General features: G+C 50.9%; 1 protein-coding gene across 1 annotated transcript; it reads right to left on the minus strand.

Annotated features, from left to right (window-relative positions):
* Positions 1-945: 945 nt before the first annotated feature.
* On the minus strand, positions 946-11,243 carry TGME49_272540 (protein kinase (incomplete catalytic triad); the record flags this gene model as incomplete). Its single annotated transcript, XM_002365846.1, has 8 exons — positions 946-1,031; positions 1,664-1,865; positions 2,508-2,604; positions 3,251-7,190; positions 7,733-7,809; positions 8,471-8,551; positions 9,297-9,699; positions 10,898-11,243. 8 exons carry the CDS (start codon positions 11,241-11,243, stop codon positions 946-948), a joined length of 5,232 nt encoding a protein of 1,743 aa, XP_002365887.1.
* Between the last annotated feature and the right edge of the window lie 584 nt (positions 11,244-11,827).

Here is an 11,827-nt window from a genome sequence, read left to right on the forward strand (position 1 = left end):
TTCGAAGCGGCTTGTGGAGAAGACAGGGAAAAGGAAGAACGACTTGCGAAGCGGTTTTGACTAGGGAAGGAGTATAAGGGGTTTATGTTTACGTTTTTCAGGTCTGAATCGAACTGTTTTTCTTTTGTAGATAAACGTCGCAGATAAGCGATTGCTTCTCGATACAGACGACGCACACACATCGGCAGAGATGTCGGGACAGTCGCACCTCAGACTCCGTTATCTCGGTTTGGAGGCGTGGTTGACAGCATATCTTCCGTGTTTCTCGTTCTTTGCCTTTAGCAAACTCCCGAACGGAACACGATGCATTCGCAGGAGGGCAGCTGGCGTAGGGACACATAGCATCAAATTTCAGATAATGCATCGCTCGAATCTCGCTTTTTTACGCCGTTCTTTGATGCCTTTGTCACGCACCACAGAGGCAGTGGCGAAACATCGAACCTAGATATGCACGCGCGCATTTCGAACGACAGTGAGGATTTTATAACACTGGCCGATCGAATGTGGAAGGCAGACCCGTGCAGGTTGAAATAGCCACATCCACGTTTGATCCGCTGCAAATGGACTGTCGAATAGTCTGACCCCCGCTACGCTGGGTCTGACAGGATTCATTTGTAACAGCAATCTGACAATTGAAATTTGCGCGAATGCTCCGGCAGATTGTGGTTTGTGCCCAGCATCTTCGGCTGCACAACTTTGGTGAGCTACCTTTTTTTCGTCTTTCCCGGAGTATCTTTCTTTGCGTGTACTTTGAAGCTGGCGTCTGCGTTGTGCTTTGGTTACAGAGAAGCGCGTATCCGGGGTGGAAAGCACTCAAGTGTGTGACACCAGAGTTGCTTTCTCTTACCTTAGATGTGCTTTTCTGAATGCGTAAATTGTGGATGTCGTCACTGCGAGTTATGGAGGAACAAAGCTTTTAAATAGCCGGCAGTCCTACCATCTGAACTAAATGAAGTTGACTGTTGGCGACCAGGCGGCGCTTAGCAAAAAAATGTGATCGACGATGCCGACGCTGACAAGCTTGAATTTTGCTGGGAGGTGTCAGGCAGAGAGGTGAGAATGCCTAGAGCTTTGACCTGTTTTCCGCTTCCACTTTAGCAGGGAACATCAACGGAAATGGCCCAGCGGGAGAAGCTCAAGGAGGAATGTTTGCATACATGCATACACATACAGCTCAATATGTACACATGAACTTTGCAAAAAAAAGTCGACAGTGTGTCGTTTATGGAACCGCGGAGTCGACGACAACAACAAAAATTCGAGGAATAGCTCTTGGAGCGCGAACAGCTCGGCGCGGATAGGAATACCTGAAACAGGGGAGAAAAGGTCTCCGGAATAATTCGCAGGACGGAGCAGCGGAAACAAGAAAAAAGGGAAGAGCGAAGTTCAGGGGAACCGAGCAAGGAGAAAAGCACACCGTGAATCATCAGAAATCTTGAAACCAGAGGTCTTCTTGTGCGGTCGGCGACGCCCCCTCTGCATAAACAAACACACCAGGTACATCTCTCTTAGCTGGGAAGACTCTTTACGGAACGTGCGCCTTTCGGTTGTCTCAAAGCATCTATCGCTCGCCTCGTTATTTGACACGCACGAGGTCGTAGTCACTTGCAACCTTTTGGCATCTCTGCGACAGCATTTTTCTGCCGGTTCTTTTCACACTCACCTGAGCCAAAGGATTCCGGGTATTCGTCGAACATGTGAGTATCCATTTTGCTTCGGACAGGCGGGACAAACGGTGGAGTCAGGCGACCTTGTGCTGCTGCCGCCCAGTCGAACTTCACAGACGTGAAGAAAAGATGCTGAGTGAGAGACTTCATACTTGGACGGTTGCTTGCACTCTTCCGGAGCAGGCGCTCCACAAGATCCTGCGAAGGAAACATAAGATGACCCCTGCAAAAAGCACAGTTTGAGCTCTCTCTCTCTCTCTCTATATATATATATATATATATATGTATATATATACATAGGATCCTCGGTATTTGCATCGGAAACAGGGCTAACGCTGTCCGCCGTCCGGATGAGTATTTGAATCTTCTCCTCAGCCATTTATTTACATCATCCTGCCTCTCGATTCTCTTCACATATGAGTGGCAAAGATACTCTGTTTTTGACTGCATTAACCGAAACGCGTGACGAGTCGGGTTTCCTTCTGTGGCACCCAACGAAAGCACCCGAGCTTTTCTTTATTGATAGTTCTCTAGTTCATGCGTTTTAATTCCTTTTGTTCCCCTGCATTTCTGTGTGTTTTTGCCGCAACGTTTGCCAGAACTCCGCTGCCAGCGTCAGCGATGTAATCCTATCCGGCATGCATAGCTTGAGGGCGAGGAAACGTTTGCTGTATGATTTGAAGCATTCAACCATGGAATATTTGATACCCGCTACCAACACTCCCATCGCCTGTGACCCTCTCTCAGCTTCCCCCCTGGGTGTGGTAGTGTTGTTCACACTGAAAACCAGAGCAGAGAGTCAGCCGGCAGAGCGTCAGGACCCGGCAGGACCACACTTACGCTGGCAATCGGACTCAGACAGGGGCTGAACGGAACTGGAGCGCGGAGAATATTTTCGTACATCTCTTGTGGATTATCGTGGTAGAAGGGCGTCTGCCTGTTCAGAGACATCAAATGTGACAGCCAAGTACAGCATATATATATATATATATGTATATATATATATATATATATATATTTATACATACGTACATACATGTGAAGTACTGTCAAGTACATGATTTTACGCGGTTACACGTAAGTGTGTACCCATATGTTCACGTATATAGGAACACGTGGTGAGGAGAATATATATATATATATATATATATATATATATATATATATATGTTTCAATACAACGAAAGATAGATGTGTACAGAAACTGAACTAGAGATACGTTAATAGTTATACGTATATATATACATATATATATATATATGTACGTGGACAATACATACAAACATGTGTGGTCGCCGTTTAAACATATCAGAAAGGTTGTCGGCATTTGTTTCGCTCAGGGTCTCTGCAATACGTTTTGTCTCAAGTTGTTCGGAGAGAGAGCATCTGGCTAGAAACAGCCAAGGCCACAACATCGCCGTGATGAAGTGTTCTGATTGGAAGTAGCATGCGGTGATCCGGTACGCGTGGCTGCGGTATGTGCAAAAGTGGATTCGTGTTTCGTTCCAAAAATACATCTTCGCGCAGATTCTGTTGTTTTTTTTTCAGACGGTGAGTCGGCCTCGTCTTTCTTCTCCACTCACCCGACCAACATTTCGTACACGAGAATGCCCAGTGCCCAGCAGTCCGCTTTGCAGTCGTGGCCTTTAACAAGAAGCACCTCTGGGGGAAGATATTCCGGAGTTCCACACAGTGTAAAAGCTCTGAGGAGCTCTGGTGCTTCCTTCTCACGCGGTTTGCATCTTCTTTCTTGACATTCCGCTTGGAAGTGGTGGCGGGCACTGGAACAGCTCTTTCTTTTGAAGCATTGGGGATTCACCGCAGTGGGTGGATGCACAAGACAAATCCTCTCACGCTCGTCTCCGCTCCCCAGAACATCGATCTCGGAAGGCTTGGTCGGAGGATTCTTGTCGTCCTTTCCTCTTTCCATTTCCCTCGCTTGCTGTATCTTTACACCATCCCAGGAAACGTCGTGCCCTCGAGCCTGGGCGCTCCTTCCGGCTTGCTTTGTCCCCGTTTCTTTAGAAGGAATATTGTCGCTGCTATCCCGAGAAAGCTCGCACGGTGGACTTCGCCTTTTTGCTAGCGAGCAGCTTCTTCGCGAAGACTCGCACGGAAAACCACCAACCCCTGATCCCTGCAGACGCTCCAACTCCCTCTGATAGCCTACGTTTCCTGAGCCACTGTCGAACTCTTCTCGGGAATTCGGTGTTTCTTCAGAAGTGAGCAGCATTCTCGGAGCACTCCCGGGAGAAGACGCGCTGACAAACTGCCCAACTTCCACTGCGCTATCACACCGATCGTGAAGATTCTCTGTTAACGCAGAATGATTTGGGGAGGTACGGAGCGCCGACTCGCAGGTGCCGACACCTGGTTCCTTAGATTTACAGGGGGTCCCCACAGTTAATGCCCGTAGGTGTGTGCTGCCACGGCTCACTGTGAGACGGGGAGAAGAGGCTATGGAAGAAATACGTGTTTCTGTCCAAGCATTTAACGATACTGGAGAGAACAGTTGGGAGCTCCTCGCATCGCCGGGAGAGCTTCGCACAAGTTCGCAGGCACGCGCAGCGGCTGGAGGGCTCCTCAACGCATCTATTACACTCTCCAAGAAGCAGGCGTTAGACGACGCGGATGAGTGAGCTGTGACAGATGCCCCCGTTGCTGGGGTTGTGTTCAACTGTGCGCAGGGTAAGCACTGGGAAACCGTAGAGTAAAGAGGCAGAGAGAGAGAGCTGAACTGTGTCGCGGCGTCACGCGGTGAAAGAGGAACCGCCGTGCTAAGATCCCCTACAAAAGTGAGTGAACCGGATTCATCGCCTGGCGCGCGACAGACGGGAGAATCTGCACCGGTCGGTGACGAATAGCCGTCATACGAGGAGACAGTTGCGAAAGCAGATTCCCCCGGGAGACGTGTCACAGAAGGATGGGTAGTATCGTAGGACACTATCTCTGAATTCCGTGGAAACGTCTTCCTGTTGCAGTTTTCGGGTTCTAACTGTCTCACTGCAGCAGACTGGTCCTTCTCTGCGAATTCCGTCTTCACTACTTTAGGGCTCTGTGCATTGGAAGGATCCGAAGAGTGTCCGAATGTCGCGTCACCTGCTTGTGGAGCCTTCAAGATTTTTCCATCCAAGGACAGCGACGATTCCTCTCTGCCAGTTACGGTGGCATCTTGGACTCGGGAGCTACGGTTGTTTCCGGTTCGGAGAAGCAAGCTTTGTTCTTGTCGCAGCGGACGGTCGTGAGGCCTTATCACAGACCACAACGAGTCTGCTAAACCACAGCCTGGATGGCAAGGTTGCCACGAATCACATTTTTCTGAGGGATTTGTTTCGTCGGATTGAAAAGTGATTTTTTCCGCAAAGTTCCTTGAACAACCAGGGCGACCTGTGGCTGCTACACAGGCAGGAGCGGTCTCCGGAGAAGAAATCAGACGGTGGTACGAACAAGTCGGGGGAGGTGACTGGTCCCCTACCTTCGATCCCATGGTCTCTGAATCTTTCCTTACGGTTTTCCGTCGGTTCATATCCGCAGTCAGCACTTCCGACTGAGGACTTGTCGAGGGTGTGTCTCTGTCTGTGTCCCCTCTGAAATCCCCTACTTGCTTCCTGTCCGCGTTTGGTCGAAACGGAGGCGCTGTTTCTCGTCGCGATAAAGATCCTCGTCTTAGACAAGATGTCAGCCCGTTCCCTGGAAGTTCCATCTCCGAATCATCGTCGAATTCTGCCTGGTTCAGCGGCGCACGGGTCGACGCTGGATCCAACTGGATAGAGCTCCAGCTGGACGCTCGTGTTGCTGGTCCTTCTAAATCCACAGATTCACTGCTGCCCGCAAGCCCGTAGGAATCCCTTCGCCCTTCCCCGACATCAGAAATCCGGCCTTTCCCCCGTTGACCGGGTGTGCCTTCAGACGTGTCGTAAAGCGTAACGAGCACTGATCGACGCCTTGCCGGATATGATGGATCGCTTTCGTGGCAGGAAAACCACGCTGTTGGGCTGCATGATGCCGCCCGTTTCTCAATTTTCTCCTTCTCTTGTCCGTTCCACATAAGCTGAGCCGACTGGCTTCCACTTTCGTAAGGTCCAATGCCGTGGTCGCCCGTGGGACGTGCCAGGGCAAGAAAAGGGAAGCACGACTCCCCGTTGGGTGGAATTCCATCCCCTGGAATGTCACCTTCGCCCTGTTTTCCTTTTCCGTAGATGAGCTCACACAGTGGGTGCGACTCGGACAGGGAAGTGCACTTTCCTGCGTAGTTTGGAGTTGAAAGAAGCGATGTTTGCTGGCTTGGTCCGAAGTTAGTCAGATGCCTGCAGTGGTTCTCGCTGTGCTGGTGTGAATGTCCGTGGACTTGAGCGCTCTGAAGCTGCCCCTTGAGCGGAGGAGTGTATAGCTCCTGTGATACACGACGTGGAGACTGTGAAGCGACTAACGCGTCGGGGATCCGATGATCAGACGACGTGACAGCGGGAATGGAGAGGAACCCATGCGAAGACGTTGACACAGAGAGACAGCCGGGATACGAGGAGATACCACACAATGAGCCTGTCGGAACGGATGAGATACAACCTTCTGCAGAAGGAAAGATATGTGAAGGAGTGTTTCGTTTCACCCCGAAATCTAACTGGTTCACGTCTGCGGGAGTGATGTCGAATGCCCCGTACGGTAACGTCGCTGTTCGAGAGGCGGGGAAGTGGGGATTTTCTTTATCAGTATCAGCGCATGTGCTCCTCGCGGTGTCTATGAAAGCAAAGGATGTGCCGCACTTGACTGATCGCCCGCAACCAGGGAGCGCCTGCTTCTCTATTTTGGTTTCCAACATCGTTCCATTTGTAACCTCTGCGCCTCCCCCTCCTGTGTTGTGCCGGAACCCGCAGAGCCCATGCTCTTTTGCGACACTTCCGTCGATCTCCGTCCCAGTAAACGTAAAAGCGGAAGAGTAAGGCGGGAACACATTTTTCGTAGGCTCGCCGTCAGCACCAACAGCTCTTTTGTTGGCGGTATGCCTAAGAAGCTGCACCGTTTGGCTCTGGACTGGCAGCGCGCCTAAACCCCCAACCATTGATGGCGAGGCGAGAGTCTCCGACTCCTCATGGGGATCTCTGGAGCGCGGACTACCGTTTCTGTGCTTCCGCGGTGGCTCCACAAGGAAAGGAGATAATAGACACACCGCCTCTCCATCCGGTCCGTGTTTCAAAGAATAAACGCGTAAGCGTTCTGCTTGCTCTTGACAGGTACTGTGGGCCGCAGACTCGGTTTGATACAGATCATCAGCTCGCCCATGAAAGGAGCCAAAACCTCGCCCACCCCCTTGGGGAGGAGCTTCTGCTCGTGATAGGGACTGATTCTGTAGCTTCCGAGCTGCGGATTTGCTTTTGGTGGAACCGAAATCTGTAGGTAGGGAGCGTGTGGGCGGAGGCAGCGGATCTAAGGAGCGGGCGAACCCGAAGTCAACCAGTTTAACATGGCCGATGTGGTCAAGGAGAATGTTCTCTGGCTTCAAATCGCGGTACACGATCATGCTGGCTGCAGTGGCATGTACAGACATCACCTGCATCTTGACAAATCGGGGAACTGAAACCGGGACCAAGAGGTCAGGAGATGGAGAAACGAGGATTCCGCTGTAGTGACTGCGTGCCCTAGGCTCTCGCGTCGTATCGTCTCTGTGGTACGGAGACATGTGTGTATCTTAGAGTTTCACTTGGATTTGTTTAGTGTGCAGAAGAGGCAGTGATGCTGTTTTCTGAGATACACACTGAACGACAATGGCGCGCCGTGTGTGTTGGCTTATGCGTTGCTTCCAGATGCTACAGGTAAGTATTGAGAGTGCAAAACTTTTGAATCCAAAGATGTCGACATGTGGGCACATGATCGGGTTTTGGTTCACGTGGTGTTGAACTGTACGTGAGTCAGCTGCAGCTCAGTGCCGCTGGTGCGCGAAGACCGGGACATGGAGTGTTTGAGGAGGCGTTCCAGGGAATCCAATTAGCAAACGTCGAAGTCAGTTACTTGTACGGGCACCCAATGTCGTGTAGAGAAAAGTGATGAAACAGCACAACTCGACTCACCGTGGAGATAGTTGAGAGCCAAGATGATTTCGGCGATGTAGAACCGCGCGCTGTTCTCTGTTAAAGTACCTTCACTCCTAGAAGACGGAGACGCCCGTTCGTCGCACACAGAGGCACACAAAGAAACCAAATCGGCTGCTGCAGGCACTGCGTGTGTGTCTTCCAACTGTGATGACACGTTTTCAAAGCGTTTCTGATGGATTTTCTTTCCCCGCCTTCAACAACGTTATCCGGATTTTTCCGGGTGAAATTATTCTGGCAGCTCTGTTCCACCGTCACCGTCAGCATACACTTGACATCTGTGAAGGCACAGAGTGTTTCGTAGCTCTGTGTTTTCTGTACTTCGTGCGAAGGCTCTATTGGATTGCGCCTGTAGCGGGTGAGAGAAAGTAGGCCTTAGACAGAGAATCGGCGACTCCTCTGGTTGATCGGTAAACCCGTGAAGCGGGACAACGACAACCATGCATGTAAGAGCGCATATTCTTGGGGTCATGCACATGAAGTGTAAACATGTCACCTCAGGAACAAGCTAATATAGCACTTCTCTGCCAAACGGGCTCTGTTATTGCTTGGTATGCCGTGTACGCCAGTGCGTCCTGTATATCTAATCCTGGAACCCTTCAATGTTTCGTCAGTCTAGATGGTGAACACGTTCTGGAGATCGGTATTGACAAGCGATGAGGTTTTCACGTCATCGGTCGCGGCAAACCGAAGAACGGCCCATTGTTTCTGCCGTACCGCAAGAGTGAGAAAAGCTCGCCGCCGTTGACGAACTCCATCAGCAAGTAGATGTGTCGCCGGTCTTGAAATGAACAGATCCTGAAGTGCGCAGTCGGAAACAACACACAAGTTCGTCGCTTGCACAGTAGTTCGATTGTCTGTTTGAAGACTTTCAGTACCGCCGGCCCATCCTCATGAAAGTAGTTCGGGAATGTCAGGCAAACAGATCTGGCAAAAATATCAGCGCAGCTGCTGTCGCTTGCTGTCCATGGAGAAACGGAGTCTCTCTTTATCTATCCTTGTGGGGAGATATCGTAAGATTAACAGCTTCGGAAGTCTAGAGTCGCAGGCGCGAACTCAGAAAACCGACTGAACCGAAACCCGGTGACAGCACGACTCCACCTGCGACACGAGACGCGGCAGTTTCAGCGATGTCAAAGTGATTTAAGAGGGCAGGCAGCAAGCCTGCCTCTTTGTCTCTAACTTCGCAAGTGTGAGCATGTTGACCGCTGCGGGTCAACACTACGGACTTGTGCAGTGGCCACATTCTCCTTTTCTTGATTTGACACAGCTTTCCTGAAGAGCAGGAACCTGGTTGCATACTGACCGCTGTGACGTAAAACAATCTGCTTCAGGCGGTGCTCGTCAGCGGCACTTCCTACAGAAACATGTTTTGCTTCGCCAAATGGGGCGCGTTTAGTGGCGGCGGGCTGTACGGCTAGTCAACTGTTTCTCAGCCTTTCACGAAGAGAGTGGGGAGCGACTTCCTTCCAGCTACTTTTCCTTTAGGCGTCGTATCTGTTGCATTTGCTTCACCGTTTTCACTAGCGACAGGGAAACGTACATGTTGACGATAAACGGGTGTCTGAGCTGTTGGAGAATCTTCCGTTCCGCTATCACATGCTTCTCCTGACCCAGAGCAAGAACTTGGCGTTTTTTCATAACCTTCAGCGCCATAGGGAAGGCCTTTAACAGTTGGAGGCAGTTGCGGAACCGATCGGGCGAATCGTCTTCGTCGTTTTCCAGAAGCTCGTTGCTGCCGCACACGCCACCCTCCAAGGAGGTGGGAGCTTCACAATGGCTGTGACACCCCTTAAAGCCTACCGGAGAAAGTCCACTTTCTTCAGCTAGGGAGGCGACGTCGATCCAGCCGCCATTTTCCCCGAGTTGCGAGGCCAGTGGCGTGTACGACATTCTTTTCGATAGTTTCGGACGAACAAGATAAACTCTTCCTAATGTCCCTGTCCCTGCGAAGGAACAGGCACAAAACTGCAGAAAGAAGGCACAACCTAGCAAACATGTTTTCTAATGTTCAATCTGCTCTCGCGTTGAGTTGCAGCAGTAGGTGGGATTGCGGATTTTTCCCCCGTAGTAAAACGGTTCAGCAAATAGTGGCTAGAACTTATGTAAATGTTGTACAGTCTTGTAGGGGATAAATTCGAGATTTAACATTCTCTACAACTGCAGGAGTCGTTGTTTGATAGTAATGATTAACCGATAATTTCCCCTCTCTCCTCCCGATCCAGAGCCTATATTCATATCTCCAAATACTCGCGCACGTGTGAGCACGCATGCATCGTGATAGAGGCATCACCCACCTCCCATCATTGAGAGAGGCTGTCTCATTCAGCCGCATTGCCGGACCTGGCAAGTGACAGAACCTACACTTACCCACTGTCTCCCTGAGCTCGAAGTCCCTGACAGTCAACTGGAGCGATCGAAAGAGTCGCCGTACCGTTTCTACTCTAGACTCTCCTTCACAACTTCCACGCAGACGACTCTGGATTTGCAATGCCCTCTGACTGCGTGATGAGACTTCTGGTCTCTTCCCCTCTTCAAAAGATAAAATGCGTTCCTGGGTCCTGCCTGGGTCGTGCACCATTTCCCATGGGGGGAGTTCGCCCCGAGGTGAACGGTTAGTGTCAAAACAATCCTCCAGTCCATTAGGACAGTGAAAGTCAAGATGTGCAATGGGAGGCCGGAGATGATTCCTGCCCAAAGTGGACTCATCCTCAGCAGTAGCGGCTAGCGCAATTACGCAGTGGGTGTCTGCATACGACCCGCGTGCGGCCGTCGAATGCAGTTGCGTGTCTACGCTGTTTCGCATGGTGTCGGGATCCCACAAATCTTCTTTGCTCCCAGATGGAGAGTCAAACCTGGGACGATAAGTCGGCGACGCCTCCCTAATATTGGAGGAACACTGAGAGTCCTCAGAACCAGATCCCGGAGCACTGCATGGAAGGCTCGGAGACGTAAGGTCTGCGCTATTTAGATCGCAGGTGCGGTCTAGCGTGGAACTCTCTCGAGCGACAGTAGTGGAACCTAGTGAATGCAGAGACTGGAGAGTTGAAAAGGAAGAGATCGTTGTTTGCCACTGAAGCGGAGTCGACGGAACAGTTGTTGTCGCTGTGTCGACTCTAGTCAACGACGAGAAGGCTGTGCTACTGTCCTCTGAGGAGTGTAGAGCGTTTTGTTTCGCTGTTACAGACCAAGGCGTATCGTCATTTTCGTCTCTGGTCAGCTCCTGTTCCCTGTCGTCTGGGAGATCGTTGCCTCCATGACACTCTTCCTTGAGCATGCGATCTCTACACCGATTTCGTAAACACCCTACCGGAAGAACATTTCCCGTCTCGGCGGTTATGGAGGCTTGCTTGCCCACACTTTCCAGTTGCCATCGAGTTTGGTTCCAGCATTCTCTTTTCGCTGGTGACACGCTCACATTCTTGACTGCGTCAGGAGCCGCACTTCCCTGAAAAAGAAGCTGGCTGTTGTCTCTGTAAAAGGTCTCCATAGTGCAGCGCTCATCCAGAGGTTGACACGGGTCAGATCGTTGGAGCAGAGTTCCTCTTTCTGTCTGCTCGTCCTCGGAAAGTCTTAAACGAGGCATTGTCCGTTCTACGCTCGTCCGACTGTCTGTTAGCATATGACCACTGGTATTGTTCATCTCTGTGTGCGGACAAAACCTTTGGATATACAGCGATTTGCTGTCAGTGTCTGACGAAAAAACAGCCGGCAGATCAGCGCTAACATTGAAGTCATTACACCAAGAAAACTTCGGAGACTTTTGTGGTGGGAGGCCTTTAGATCTGCAGGTATTTGGGCTGCTGCTCCGTCGTCGGCTTCCTGATTTGGGACAATCTGAAGGGGTAGGCTTCATCTCTTCAGAGGAAGGCGTGGCGCCACCTGTTTTGAGTCTTCCAAAAGCGTTTGAGATTTCGTCGCACGCAGATGCATAACTGCCGAAGTCGACGTCGGTTTGTACCTGCCGGAGGCTTCCCTGTTGTTCCAACATTCGGAGGCCGAGACGGGTGGCCGTCTGTTTCCTTTCATACGTGGTCGAGGAGATTGCCTCCATAAAGCTTGTCTCGACATAAC

This window comes from Toxoplasma gondii, chromosome VIII, assembly GCF_000006565.2.
Source record: "Toxoplasma gondii ME49 chromosome VIII, whole genome shotgun sequence".
NCBI lineage: Eukaryota > Apicomplexa > Conoidasida > Eucoccidiorida > Sarcocystidae > Toxoplasma > Toxoplasma gondii.